The following is a 15,753-nucleotide window of genomic DNA, read 5'->3' as shown; positions in this document are numbered from 1 at the left end:
AAATGGAAAAGCATAATAGATTCATCATTCGTGTCTATTTTGATTCTATTTCGATTCGATATTCAGAACAAAAGTATAGTCGCTTCCTGTGATTCAGTGCGAGCCCCTGGGCTCAGAATATCCCTAGCAAAATGAGAAAAAGAGCGGAAGAGGGAAAAATAGCCAATGGCCAGCAATGGTGATGTTTGCGTGGACGAGGATGTTTTACAAACACGGTGCGCGTAGCCGAGCTTTAATATTCTCCGTAAAAGAGAGGCTGGCCGTGCACAGCCAGTCAACACCGTACGTGCATCAGCGCAGGAATAGCACGTGCACTTTATTTTTCGTCTGGAAATCGATCGTACGGCCACGTCCCTTCTCCACGCCCGCCTCAAAATAAATCTTGCTTGCTCGATGGAAAAGAGCACGCTTGGCATGAATGGAATGGACAGAAGTCGTCCCACTTGCATCATTGTAGCTTCATGTTGCTTATTGGGGTCTTCACAAATTCCATTCTTTTTTCGCTATTTCATATTGTTGGCTTTCATCTAATTAGTTTGTAATTCTTTTGTTGTTTAGGGTAAAATACTCCAAATCATAAATTGATCAAGCCCTGCAATAATATTTGTGATATTAATGATATAATTTTGTCTATACCAAAGAAGATAATTATAATAATCAAACTGAAGTGTTAAATCTTCTATGAATTTCTGAACTTCCTTTTAAAACATACAATTTTTAACCTGACATTTTCCTTATCGCTATTTTGTAGAAGATATATTTCACTAATATAAACTATGGGGAGGGTCGTGCTATCATACTGACTCTCCTATTGGTTGGACGGGACAGGTAGAACATCTGTCTCTTCTTTGCGAAAGAACCACCATGGAGACAGATAGGGATACCTAAATTCCCATTGGTTGGCTGGGGCAGGTGAGACTAAAAGGAAGGGAGGCTTTATCTACTATAGGAGGAAACCTATTCTTTCTACCTCTAAATAGCAGTCTGCAGTTATTACAAGAAAAATGGTGTCTCCAAGAAAATAAAATAAGCCATCCATCTGTCCATGATAGAAAAAAAAGTATACAATAGCTAAATCTTACAAGAAACTCGAAACATAAACGTCGGCTACTGTTCGGTTCACGCAAACAGTCTCTATAAGCAAACACTGACGTTAATCATCGGTGGTTCCCCTCTCCGCGGAACGAATCCACCGGGAGTCAGGTAAATCATTCGTGGTGTTTCTCTGTAGGCTCGGATTACAGAGATGTGGCCGCGGTACTTTACAACGGGACGCAACCACCGTACAGTTATTATTTCCCATTGAATCAGTTCTAGTAAACTGACAATTAGAGAGACAATAATTTTCTTGATTTTACGACCGACATGGCTTGTAATTGTTGGTTGACGTTGAAATACGCTCATAAACGACTCGGATTGAACTCCGTTTCGAGACACACCGAATTACTGCCAGTTTTTATAACATATGAAATTTGTTAACTTTTAATTTTTCCAATTTAAAAGCTACGCGTATATAAAGTTAATGCATATTGTATTTTTTACTTAGCAAACATGTTTTAAGACTTGTGTGCATGCTAGGAGCTTGATTAACAGAATGAATTAGTGATCTGTTTTGATTAATTTTAATTAATATTGTTAAGAAACCTGTTGTTTCGAATTGGACAAATGCAAGCAAATTGGTGCCGTGCAAAAGTCTGAATTCGAGAGAAGTTGCAGTCATAATGATGGTCGTCCAAAATTAATATGGCGTCCAAATAAATTGTGCAATATGCATGATTTTTTCGAATAATGATCCATGTGCCTTAATTTTTTAATTCTACTCATCAAAAGATTTCATATGTTATCAAAAGAAATTATAGATTCGGTGTGCAATAGAATGATTATTAGTCACGGCTTAGACTAGCTTAGGAAATTAGTTAAAGCCGAGTGGATTAAATTTTATGTGGAAAGTTCATCCGGTTGCATTTTTTAAGGCGTTCGAATGGGAGGTAACGCGGTAGGCAGCCGAAGACAGCCGGGAATTCCTTCGTTTCCGTCGCGTCGAGATTCACACGCACGTGCATCGTCCGTGGCGTGTAAATAGAGGGCGGAGGTGACATATAGCGACAGCCAGAGCAAGCGTGTCGACCATTTAGGCGACTATTAGCAGCTTCACGGCCTCTTCCACGCACGTGCGACGAAGGGAACGCTTGTCGCCTCTTGCTGCCAGCTAAATTGTTCGATCCTGCGTGTCATTGACTAGCACATCATTATTAGTTTCATCGTTTTATAGTAATAATAAATGTAATCTCCCAAATACAAATAGTAGACACGATGTTGTTTGAATCCAAGAACAATAAAACACTGAAGGAACACCAAGATGAATTAATTTATTTAATTTTTTAATTTATTAACTCACCCGAATTACAATGTTGATTGAGATCAGGAATAATGGAACACTAGAGGAACAGGAAGTCAGTGGGTGAATACATATATACTGATTGATCTATTTAATTTCAAATTCGTTTTTAATTGATTAACTCACCAGAATCGGGAATTTATATTTCTATGGGAAGGAGAATGAGCAGGAATCCCGGAAGACATTGGATTTTGATCGCACCCTCTTTCTTCTTTCAAGTTCAAGTCTTTATTCTATGACGGAATAAGCAAAGAAGGAGAACGTCGAATTTTATTGGAATGATTTTTGCCCATCTATATTTGGCTCCGCCTTAAGAATTACCCGGCTCGTTTACGTGGTCGTTAGAGTGGATTTAACTGGACGAAACGAGGGAGAGTGTGTCAGATATCGTTCGACCGAGTTCTGGTAATCCTCGCGCGGAACGGACGGCAATAAATTCTCAGCGACACTGGTTGGAGAAGAGGGCCGGAGTTACGCGGTCCATTTACTCCTCGAGGCGTCACCTAAAATCAGTTAATTATATTCTAGATACCCGACCACTTGGCCTAGTCCAACTGATATTATTTGCAACTTAAAACAAATAAATATGAAGGCTACAGGTGAAAAACATGATAAGTCACGTTTCCGGATTTTTATAGAAGGGCAATTTTAAAATTCAATATGTTGTGAACTAATTTTACATTTATCAGTTATGCAGACTGATAATAACCAAGTTAAGATAATATAAAAAACCCTAAACTGATATATTGTGCATTTACCATGTATTTTCGAATCTACCACATTATTCTTCTTTTTCAACTATTTCACGTTAAAATACTTCCTCACCGCCAAATGACATAATCAGAAAATGAACAAAAACGGACTTATCATACGTTTCTCGTGTGGTCTTCACATATAATTATCTTTACATTATCGCTGATCTTATTTAACATGAAAGTTAACTCCCAATTAACAACTCCTTAATCTACCCTAATTTCCTATGAAAATATATTGCAATAATAATAATAGTTGCGGTGTTAATCTGTGGACTTATATAATTTTTCAAAGAAGTTATCTATACACGTTTCTAATATCCAATGACCGTTTAGTCAAAGGGTAGAGGTCGGAACGCAAAAATCGCAAAATATTCCAGCGGCGGGCATCCAGGGAGGAAGGAGCGCCTGGCTCTTACAAAGAGCATAACGACGCGGACAATTTGTAGCAGAGTGTCAACGAAGCCGTTTCTATTTTCGAGACGACGCGCGCGGCTACCTTCCCGCCCCGTTCCCTCGTCTTTCTCTGTCTCCACCTACTACTGCATCGTTTTTCAGCTTGTTGTACCGGGTTCCCCGGGTGTCGCGTAAATTTACACGCGATTAATCCGTCTTCGTGGCCATCTCTTGTTATCCAGACACGCGGTTCCTCAATCTACTTTCGACTATAAAAATAACAAAAATGCAACAAGACACGCAGATAAATATAAACTTTCTAATGAAAAGAGGTTACAGTAGTTCCAATCTTTTAGTCTCCTCCGACCTACTTCCGTTTTCAAGATTGCTTCAACTTCATTTTAACAACTCTTTCAAATCTTAAACATTGCATAGACTTTGCTGTTCCGTCTACTTCTCTTCTTTTTTATATCTTCTTTAGGATCTGCAAACAATTTTGCAAATAAATGAGTAAGGTTCAAGCGCCATACAATGAAAGTAGAGATGGAATACGATAGTTCGGTCCTTCTTCGAGCACACGTTGTGCTGGAGAACGTCGGGGCACGTACCAGTCACGCAAAATGTATCTCTTTCTCTTTCTACAGTGGCTGACGACACGTACGCGTGCATGAAAATCGACGACTATTCGAGTTTCAAAGAGAGTTAACGTGTTCCTCGCTTATAAAGTGTTTGGATTATTTTTAGGATCCTTTAGTGGAGAGCTTGCTCAGCATGGAAAAAGTTATGGATGATGGTGACGTCATTGAAAGGAGATACGGAGATTGACAGGTCATTATTCTCTCATTGGGATGTTACTTGCACTGCGAATAAATTGAAAATTTATCGTATGTTAGTTTTTAGGATTAGAAATGCTTTCGTTGTAGTCTTTTACTCTTCACGATGCTAAGGAGACTTAAGGATGCCTATCTGTAAAATGAAATAAAGATTACATTTTATTGAATTACTCTGTTATATGAACAACATGTATTTGTATATTTCCTAAGTTCCTAAGCATCGATAAAAATGGTACCTCTTGGGAGAGTGCAACGATGGCTGTGGAAAGAAATAGATGGAAACTTATGTGAATGTTTTGTTATATTACAATATATATAATTCTCAGTACATGGATAAAGTCTGTGTGCACATGCTGAATATTGTGCATGATAGAAACACTCGCGCATAAAAACATTCTTCGACGGTTTCTTCTCTCTTTAATACTTGATTTTCTCTAAACAATTCTGGTTGGCTCGCAAGGAATGATTAACAGGAGAAAGGTATTCCAATCGACGGGCTAGTCTTCCTCGAGGAGGTCATCATCGAGATTCACACCCTGAAACAGGAAATATATTTTTCAGCATTACCATTTATCATCTACTTTTATTCACAGAATGTTTGGATAGTAGAAAAAAAAAAAGAAATTTAAAAAAGCTTTAATGTATAAGAAAATCTACTATTTTAGGAACTTTGTATTTTCTTTACTCTTAAAAATTTTAATCTTTATTAGATTAATAGATAGTTTAATAAATATTGTATAATATGAAAATATGATAATTGAGCGAGAGAAATATTTGCTGTCTAAATAAAGAAAGCGTGATAAAACAATATAAACGAGGGAAAGGGTACACAAAGAGGGATTCTGTACACGAATGTTATGGCAATAAGGCTGTAAAGAGAATGAACCGTGACTGGTGCAAAGTCAACAAACTTTATGGCTTCGTAGTTCCCTCTTCACTCGTTGATGACTCAAGAATCCTAATAATCGATGTTTAGAAAGAAATTAGACGAGGAAAGAAAATATGACTGAAAATACTGCTATCGATTTTTATCTTAAAACAAAAGGCTCGAAATTCTCCACTTTCGCGTTACCTGCCTACGGTTTCTTTCTTTCTTTTATTTCCGCGTGTGTGTTTCGCCTTTCTTTGCTTTATTTAACGTGGTGTTCGTTCTGCTTGATAGGTGGAACGTGTTCACATACATCGGTCAAGATCGATATATTGCCACGCATACACTCGTTCTAGATGCGCGTGTGCGTACCACGCTTGGTTTCAGACTGTTTTAGTAATGTAATACCCTTCTAGAATTACGCGTCTGTATTTAAGGGTATTAAAGCATCGTCTAGTTACCCTCTTTTGTTCCCCACCCATGTTGTTCTTCCGTTTGACCTCGATTCACCCCTACCAGGGCCCCTCGTGATTTTGATATCCCAATTAAAATAACTCTATTTCACAACATAATTAAGTCTGTATAAAATAAATAAAGAAGTAAATGTACTTTTATGCGCGTACACTTACTTTGTGTATGTAGAAGCACTTATATACGGACAGCATGCACAAGGTAAAAAATGTTGCATGAGAAAAGAAAAACTAATAGAAGAAACACATATTGGTAGTAACACAATGGACTTACAGTAGTATCTATAGTATCATCGATTTCAAGATCGAGATCCAGATCGTCCTCGTCCATGGTTAATGGTCTAGAGCTGCTGGTGGTCTTCGTAATCTTCTCGGGAAAATTCGATTTTCCCGTAGACGATGGGATTACCTTACCAATATCGAGATCCTGTAGCCTATTCATTATCATTTCGGTGGTTGATTCTTCTGCTTCGTCAGTTGTACTTGTAGCCGCTTTGTAGGTGAACCGATTCGCCTGCTCAGCAGCTAGCATCTCCTCGAATGGATTTCGTTCGACATTCGGCTATAATAGACATATGAAATCGCATTAAAATTCATTCTATGTTTTACAATATCACAAATTACTGAAATATTCAGAATTTTTAAAAAGAAGGTAAACCCATTCTTACTTTCATAGTCGGGAATGCAGATGCCGGAACCTTCTTCTTACTCTCCTCTCTAAGGAACTGTTCGACCTTCAACGCTTCTCTGTATCCAGGAAACAGGTTTTCGTACTGTTCAGGATCAGCCAAGCTCTGTCCAGCTTTCTTGCTCACAGACGAGAGTTTCTCCTTCCATAATTTTACAATCGATGAAACTTTACTAGGAGCGTACGTTCGTGCAAAGAACGCAGCCTCTGGAATTCTGTCCGTTTTTAGAAGGATTTCCTGACACTTGTCGAGGTCTCCAAGAATAAAATATGACAAGAAAGAAATATTATTCTTGCCCATATCATTAGCGTCCGAGCCTAGTTTTTGAATCATATTCGCGTTTCCTGTACTTGTGGCAAGCAGTAGGAGCCCACCGAAATCTTGCGCCTGATGCAAACATTCTTGTGCTAAGCACAATTTTCCTTTCTGAGTGGCGAGAGACGCCAATTGCCGCCATTTTTGCTGGCTATTCGCTTCCTTTGCAAGCGAGTGCGCCGTTACGAGGTCTCCCAATGCCAGAGCCAATTCAAACCTGTGTTCTGGATCCGTGGACACAGCCAATGCTTGTTCTTTGAAACCCTACAGCATTTTAAATGTTAATTCTTCAAATAAACAGAGTGTTTATTAGCAAGAGATTGTCTTAATAATACGAACTTGTTTTTCCAAGAAATGAGCCACTCGCGTACGATGTTCCTTGGGAACTGTGGGAAGAACTCTGTCTGCTGTCTCGAAATCTTTTCGCATAACAGCAGTCTGGTATTCTAATACAGATAATAATAACGAATACGAGACAACTGACAGTTCCTTGTCGCACAGATACAATCTGTTGTCCCTCGGGACATATCCAAGAAGATACATTGGTCTATCTAAGTGTGATACAGTCACAACTTCTCCACCGACGAAATAGTTTATCCGATTTACGCTATTTGTGTAAATGAAGCAGTCACCGACCCATAGACCAGTTTTCACAGTTTCACTCATTTCTGCTACCATCTATAAATGATATTAAAGGGTTTTAGAACATTACTTTCTTCATTGTAGGTATTAATGGCAGGTAAAATGACAAACCTCAAAAGCATCTTCAATGTCTTCTGAATTTTCTGGAGCATTTGCAACTGCATCAGCATGGTATTTTAAAATAAAGTATTGATCAGATGTAGCTAATGCTACCAGAGAGGCATTTTCGGCCCAATAGACATGTGTAGGTTGAATGTCTATACGACGAACTAACTTAAGCGTGTCCCAGTCGAAAAATGATAGACCAGATCCAGAAGAAACGCCCAACAAAAATCCACCAAAAATACCTGTATAATATAAATATAATAAATTAATAAAATTATATTAGTAAATGAAATACGGCAATTTGAAAAATAATTATTATATTTACCATCAGCACCAAAATCAGGCTTAAAGCTCTTCTTTTCTTTGAAGTTCTTGAAGACTTTTACAGTGGTATTACTTTCTCTGACAGCATACTGACTTGAATCAGCTGCCCAGATGAATTCCGATGCTTGACCAAAAGCTTTATTTCTTAATGCCATAGATGTGTAAATAATGTACTCTCCATCCCCACAAACTACCAAGAATCTTCCATTCGGATTATGCTGGATAGTTTGTGGATAAATTTCACAGGCACCCATGTCTTTAACAGCCAATGGAAGTCTCTCTCCATCTTGTGTTTCCTCTCCCAAAGCTTTCAAGTTCACTTGCTGTATTTCACTGTGTTTTGCCCAGACGATCTTGCCACCTAATGAATCCATTGAAACTGCAGGCTCTTCTCTACCAACTTTTACTATAACACTACTCTCATCATAACCAATTGCAACATTGTTTGAGCCCTTTAAACAAGCGATTGTCCATACTCTCTCAAAACCATAATTAAGGGAAGATTCCAATCTGTATGTTCCAGCATGCCATATTCGAACAGTTCCATCTTCAGAACCCGTAAGAATGATGGGCAATTCTGGATGAAAACAAACAGCACAAATATTTTGTGTGTGTCCTTCTAGTGTCTGTACACAAGTTTTATTTTGATAATCCCAAATTTTGACATAGTTATCGTCTGCTCCTGATATTAAGTATGGTTTGTCTCCACCATGGTAGTAATCAACACAATTTACACCTTTCTCATGACCATCTAGTGTGAAATTGGCCGTGGAAGATCCAAGCTGCCATACTTTCACTGTTCTGTCTAATGAAGCACTTGCAAATGTATTATTATCTTTTGGATTGAATACTACTTGCATTACATAGTGTGTGTGTCCTTCAAACACCTGTTGTGCTATCCAACCTTTTTCCCAGTTCCACAATTTGATTAGCATATCATCTAACAAGAAGAAAAAAGGAATTAATCAGAAATAAAATTATCATTAAAATTTAATAAGTAAGTTAATACACATACCACTACTTGTTAATATAAATGGTTGTGTTGGATGTACTGCAATACATCTGACATAGTCACTATGTGCCTCGAAAGAATGCACACGTTCCAAAGTATTATAATTAAATACTCTAACTTGCATATCATCTGAACCAGTAACAACCCAATTCTTGCGTGGTACAAATTTGGCTGTACGAACTGGTAAGTCACATACTTCAAATGTTTTAGCCAGCGTCTGAGTTTCATGATTCCAAATATTAACGTTTCCTTGATACAAGGAACAGAGCATCCATGGTTCTGTAGGGTGAAGGTCCACGCTCTTTACCCTGTCCGACCTAGCGGTCAATTTTCGCTTGATATCTAACCTCAGTGGCTAAGGGAAAATAAAGTATATATTTATAATTTAAAAGGGAATATGTATCATATCATATGAATGCAATAAAAGATAATAGAAAATCTTGGGTAAAGCAATTAGTGAGCAATTTTAGGAATGTGTATTTTGTGACTTACATTCATATCACCAATATTGGTTTTATTAATATTACTCTTGTTGACTACAATTCATCAATGCTATTTTTTATTAATAGCAAGATTAATTGGCAATAACTAATAATGACAATAACCAACATACACATTTGTAAATGCATATAGCTAATATTATTATTACTTAGTACTGTTGTTGATTAAAGTTGGGATAGAAAAGTTCTGAATTAACAAAGTTTGAAAACAAAGTCGATAAAACTCATGTTGATGATATGAATGTAACCTGTACAGGATATAAGGACATTTACATTAAAGGTATTACATAAACAACATACATATTACATTAAGAGCAATTATATATCATATTTCTTAATGTAGATTTTTTATTATTTATAATAAATGTTCACGTAAGTGACCAGCTGTCCAAAATGAAAGAAGCAAATAGAGAAAAAAAAAAGTGAGACAATTTATCATTAAACATATTTAAATCGAGCGTATCTTTATTGGAAGCATCTTATAATAATCATTCATTAGAAAATTATAAAAATCATTCATAGTTATAATGATCCAATTGTTCGTCACTGCCACAATAGTTAAGCGCAAACATGTACACAGGAGCGAATGAAAAATTAACTAAATTACGTTATCTTCGTTCCTAAAATACGTACCATTTTGCACTGTATAACTTGTATTTACAGTATTGAATAAATTCGAGTCTAATAATACAGATATGAAATTTAAATCTTCTCCCATAAAGTAACTACGTGGCCCAACTTTTCTTCCACCACACAACCTACACCTCCTAAAAATGGCGTTGATCTAAAGGTTCCTGCACACAGTTGCAGTAATTAATCAGATATATTTAGCGTCAAACGGATTGTTCAAATTAATTGTACTATCGAATCTTATAATAACCTCCGTGATAACTTTTGCATACGTGTTAAGTTTATCAAAAGACTTGAATATTTGATTATGAGTTTAGTGAGACATTATATGATGTGCCAAACCCTTATCTTATATCTTCATGATGTATCGTTACTGAACTGTCGATAAAACAGAAATCGTTTACCATAAAATTTTTTATTAAGAAAATTGTACAGTCGGTAATCTATTAGATCTTCCAACGATATAGTAGGAATGGTAATTACCTACTAAATGGCGGTTTATTTGAACCTATTACACAACTTGTAATTTTAAATACGTATTTCATAAATATGTACCTATGCATAAAAGGAAACATTGTAATAGTTTTTTATGTATCTTTTCGTCTATCAAAATCACGCTGTCATAAATTGTTTTCTCGATTGATAACGCATCATAGCGAAGCATGCAAACCACGTTGATAAGATAATTGCAGTTGCGTTCCATTCTGATTAAACGAGAAAATATTGACAATAAAAGCACGTGCTGAATAAAAAACCTTATAGAGAGAAATGAAAAATAATCTACTTTAATACGTCATCCTTAAGATATAGCGATTATATCTCGTATAAAATACGGTTCACAAAATAATTTTAAAGTATGTACTTATACCTACACCTACCATGAAGTACTTTTTATTCTTTTTCGGTAAAAGAGGAATATTTACCTCATTATTGACAGTTTATTACATTTCACGTAATGTCGATTTTTAGGTTTCACACTGATCTGTAGAAGAGGGTGGACTTTTATATTGGCGAACAAGCGAATTTTTTACCAAAATTGCGAAATTTTTAATAACGTAGATTTGTATGATGGTCCAGTATGTGGTAGTGATGGCATTACTTATGCCAACGATTTATACCTGGACTGCGTTAACTATCAGACATTTCAGAACGGTGAGTAACAATGAAATTTCCCTCTTTGCAATTCTAAGCTTCCATGCTTCGTACAATTACGCGAGTTTAGGTCACGGCATACTTAAACATTCACGAAGCACGTACGCGGGGCGTACATGAATTTTTAATTCTATGGAATACCATGTTTCTCACTATACTTGGCCGGAAGCCGCCTAATTCAACGAACAATACCGTATATCCTAGCTGCATGGTGAAATTATTCAAACTTCGTTAGCCTTCTTTTCTTGCAATTTTCTTGACGTATACTGTATGTACTACATACAGTATATATGTCCTGGCAACATTATTCCTTAACTATAGTAATATAGGAACATGTTAATTTTTTACTGCACTCTTCAGATATTCTAATAAAGAATAAAAGTTTGAACATATAAATAAATTGTATTTATATTACTGCTTTGAACTGAAGACCACATCTGAAGAACATGATATATAAGTTACATTTTCTGTATTTTATAAATTCAATGTGTTTTATATCATTCTCTTAAATAGTATTATAATAGTATTCCAATTAATGATATAAATATTGATAATAGATTCTATTATACGGATTAATACTAATTAAATTAAGTTCATATACTAACTAAGTTAATATTATTCGTTTCTGTGGATTTATCAAAAGCCTTATATCTTCAAATCTACCAGATTATTTCTTTCTTGAATTATTTCATGTTAAAATACTTTTTGCCAATCACCAAGTGACAAGTAAGAGTTAGAAAATTATCATATTTTCCTGTGAGATCTTCGATCGTAAATTACAAATAGAATGCGGATATTTATACAAATTCATACTTTCATTATGTATATACATTTGTGTATCTTTAAATTTCCCATAAAAGCGTAAAAATCCGCAATCTAATTATAAGATTCAATTTAACTGCTGATTACCGAGAGACATACCTCGGATCATGTGGTATTTGAGAATAAATTTAATGAAATTAATAAAGATGATTCATAACTTACGTTAAGAATAATATTTACCTTCATACATTCGTACTTTAATGAACGAAAATTCCTTTTCAGTGATACCAATGCATTCTGGATATTGTTTACCGGTGGATGATTACTGCAAGATAAATCTGTTTTATCGGCCGATCTGTGGATCGGATGGGCACACGTACACGAACCTGGAATCACTTTCATGCGTTAATTACAATCGTTCGCAGAGTAAGCAAGACAAATTCTGAGTATATTTACCGTGCCGTTAATACGGATTAAAGTTAGCAAAAGTTGGCTGGCTGGAGAAATTTAGTTGACCAGTCGGACTGAGAGAGGTTCGCGAGACCAGAATTCCAGCTTGCAAACTCTGGCTCGTTGTTACCCACTAATGTCCGCGGGTATTGTTACATTTTGTCGTCTGGTCGCCGACTCTCCTAACAATGCAAACTAAAAATCCCTTATCTTCGAGTTAGTAGAATTCCGCGAACATGAGCAGCGTTTCCAGAGACTACTGTCCCTCTGAGTTTCGTTGACCAGGTCCACCGTGGATCTAATGCAATATTAGAATTTAGCTTGAGCTTGTTCTCGTTAGGTTTCAACTAGGTTTGCGGTATAACTGAAATTGTAAAACGTTAACTTGTTGTCGGTGTTAAGACGATTTATAGTAAAATAAGACCTCGTTATTGGTCATTATGAAAGAATAGTTTTCTGATATTCTTACATAAATCTGACAAAAAAAGTCAACGCGAATTTATTTATTACAGGAAGAACGCATAAACGATAGCGGATTCCGAGACAAATTTATCAAATTTTCTTTAACTATCCAATATACAGTTAGTCAGCGTTTGTGTCAGTCGATGACTTTAAATTTGGAAAATACGGAACCAGTTCAAATGCGGCAAAATGAAAAGATGCTTCAGATATAATTCAGCAAAACATCCATTCAATTGCATAATTCATTAATGTGACAATTATTTTAAGACTGTAATAGATACGTTCAGCTCTGATCCGAAGCAGTAAAACGTTAAAACTAATGTAATATTATTTTAGATGTAACAGTAGCTTTAAGCGGTCCTTGCAAAGTTATGGATCGCTGTTATAGCTACAGGACCTTATCGTACGGTTCCAACGGTGTCTGCGCGAATAATGGTTTGACCTATGGAAACGCGGCTCAGGTGAACTGTCTCCGACAGATTAACGTTGGTAAATAGAAACAGAAATAATTATACGAAACCTAACAACTACATATGTTACATATGTCACAAAGAAGCTTTCATTGTATCCGATATTACTAGGATCTTGATCGTTTCAGATCTGAGGATTCTTCATAACGGTAGTTGCACGGTTAGGGAGGTTTATGATATTTATGACAGCGTCGAAAAGATCTGTGACATTGCCAATAGTAGGTTCGAATGGAATCCAGTGTGTACTTCAGATGGCGTTACCTATCATAATCCTTTTAAGTTTTTGTGTTACAAAGCTCGTGGTAAGTTGTGTTACCAAGTTTTCGTGGCTAGTATTCTTTATTCTTATATCGTATATATTTCTATCAGATCGAGTAATAAGTTCGTTTAGTTTTTTTTAAAAAGAGCATATCAAGTATTCTATCTAATTAAGGAGTATTTATGTCATTTCTCTGTAAACATATACTTTTCATTAAAAAATTCAGCTACATTTCAGGTACCTTTATACTTTTCAAACAATTTTGAATGAACTTATTACTTAACTCAACGTATATGTATTATATGCATTTTGTTCATTTTTATACATCCTTAAATTTCTCGTACGAAACGCATAAAGATCCACGCTCTATTACATATTGTATTCTCTTTTTGTAAAGTTTCGTGAGATTAAAGTTGAGAAGGTGAATGATCTCAGACTTCGCGGGCCTTTCCTAATTTGTTTTTCAGATTTGAAGACGTTGGTATCAGATAACGAGTGCGAGAAGAACACGCAGTTCTCGTGTGCTCATCTCAAATCCTCTGCTAAGACCTTCAGTGCAAAGGACGAGGTTTGCGGAAACGATGGCGTTACCTATCAAAGTATCCATCACTTACAATGCCACAACAATCAAAATAAATGTCAGTGCTGTCTTGGGAAGACCTTATTTAGCTAGACTACTTATTCAGTCTATTATCAAATATTCAATGTTTCTCCTTAATTGTCTATGGCAGCGATTTTCAATCATTTACATCTCGTAACACGCTTCAAGACAAGGTATTGACAGTCGAACGCCTGTTGTTTGTATTTGACAGTCTAAAGTCTAAAGGAAAACAGGTCACTGCACCTGTCTAAATCAGGTGTTGCTTGTTTTAGAACTTTTTCTGGCACACCGGTTGAAAATCACTGCTTTCTCATATCCAATTAAAAGTAGTACATGCTTGTTCGTGCGTTTCATTATTTAACAGAAATTTCTAATAAAAGCGCCATGAACTTTTCAAATAACTTGATACAATGAAGGATCAATTGTTTACAACTTTTGTCACTTCTGCGAGATATATACTTGTACCAAACATTTTGTAGCTCCTATAGATACATTTTCAGGTTTGTTTTAAACTTTACCAGCGTAATCACGATAGTCGTGTCTCACTACACTGGCGATGAATTTTCAAAACGTTTTACATAACACGTACAATATACGCGCAAAAGATTTCCAAGTAGACAAGCACTGTTACTTCATTTTTCTTTCGCAGATTTGTCCCTGAAGCATTCTGGAGCCTGCGTCGACCCCGACGACAACCCCTGCAGATCCATACCCGAGGAAAGTCTCCGATTTCCGGTGTGTGGAAGCGATAACTTGTCGTACGTGAGCCCAGAGGCTTTATGGTGCGCGAAATTGAGGTTTCCAGATAAAAGTGAGCTAATCTTGCTTCGTCTTTACAAACTTCAACCCCTAAAGGCTATCATGAGCGAAATTTCATATAAATTTTCTTTTAATATTACCATCCCATAACGAGACCATCACGGGCGATAATTTTTCTATTCTTTATCCTAATATCCAATCATACTAGAACGCTAATTAATTACTTACATCTTCTCGATTTTATCGATTCTTAAAACGAAAGGAACAAGCAGACGATTTTCCTTGATGACAGCTTTCAGGTGTTAAGGCAGAATATTCAATGCTCTGCGTTTTAAACTGAAATCAGTCATCGAAGAAACCTCGTAATTATTTATCATACGAAATATTCTTTTCGGCAGATTTGACGCTTGTCTACGACGGACCTTGCTAGCTGTTTCACGCGATTAATCCACGTTTCGTTCATCTTGCGTCATCGAGGATGAATCACTCGCCTCTGGTGGATCTTCCTCGAGAAAATAGCTGGAACCGCCTCCCATGTACTCGTCCATCCAATGCTCTTCATCTTCTCGGTCACCTGTACAGAAAATAAATTGGTATAAAGCGCCGGTACGAATTGAAACGGAAGATATCGCTATAATAGCACCTCCGGGGACAAAATGGCCAGCTGTATGGATCAGGCAGAATTTCCTTCGAGAATTCGTTGTCGAAAGTTATCGACGAGCAGGCAGATAGCTGTGGAAGCGGCACAACCATCGTATCCTAATATTTTATTCACGGCTGATGTCATTCGGCTCGCGTGCACATTTTTATCTCTCTTTCACTCGCCTTTTAAGCAGAACAGCGGGACGTTTTAACTGCCTTAAACGCATGTCTTACTTCATTTTTGCCGCCGTGGATGTCCATG

At 36.5% G+C, this 15,753-nt stretch overlaps 2 protein-coding genes across 4 annotated transcripts; one reads left to right on the top strand and one right to left on the bottom strand.

Moving 5' to 3' along the window:
- Positions 1–4,662: 4,662 nt before the first annotated feature.
- Positions 4,663–10,309, bottom strand: LOC126874712 (coatomer subunit beta'). 3 transcript variants are annotated; one of them, XM_050637062.1, is made up of 10 exons: positions 10,185–10,309; positions 9,938–10,098; positions 8,808–9,159; positions 7,794–8,732; positions 7,475–7,710; positions 7,061–7,399; positions 6,386–6,985; positions 5,992–6,279; positions 5,877–5,894; positions 4,663–4,915 (listed from the first exon to the last, which is right to left on the bottom strand). In XM_050637062.1, the coding sequence occupies exons 2-10, from the start codon at positions 9,938–9,940 to the stop codon at positions 4,877–4,879; spliced, it is 2,814 nt and encodes a 937-aa protein (XP_050493019.1). In that variant the 5' UTR covers positions 9,941–10,098; positions 10,185–10,309; the 3' UTR covers positions 4,663–4,876. The 3 variants fall into 3 exon arrangements, with proteins under 3 accessions (XP_050493019.1, XP_050493018.1, XP_050493020.1); XM_050637061.1 differs by having other exon boundaries at positions 9,938–10,304; XM_050637063.1 differs by lacking the exon at positions 5,877–5,894 and having other exon boundaries at positions 9,938–10,303.
- A 584-nt stretch (positions 10,310–10,893) lies between these two features.
- On the top strand, positions 10,894–15,419 carry LOC126874736 (ovoinhibitor-like; the record flags this gene model as incomplete). Its single annotated transcript, XM_050637094.1, has 7 exons — positions 10,894–11,092; positions 12,083–12,274; positions 13,097–13,249; positions 13,359–13,620; positions 13,667–13,684; positions 13,847–14,127; positions 14,740–15,419. Coding segments are annotated over 7 exons (1,365 nt in total), but the record flags the coding sequence as incomplete, so codon positions are not given.
- Between the last annotated feature and the right edge of the window lie 334 nt (positions 15,420–15,753).

Source organism: Bombus huntii, chromosome 16 (assembly GCF_024542735.1).
Source record: "Bombus huntii isolate Logan2020A chromosome 16, iyBomHunt1.1, whole genome shotgun sequence".
Taxonomy (NCBI): domain Eukaryota; kingdom Metazoa; phylum Arthropoda; class Insecta; order Hymenoptera; family Apidae; genus Bombus; species Bombus huntii.
Note: the sequence above shows the minus strand (reverse complement) of the source record. Positions and strands in the feature narration are given on the sequence as shown.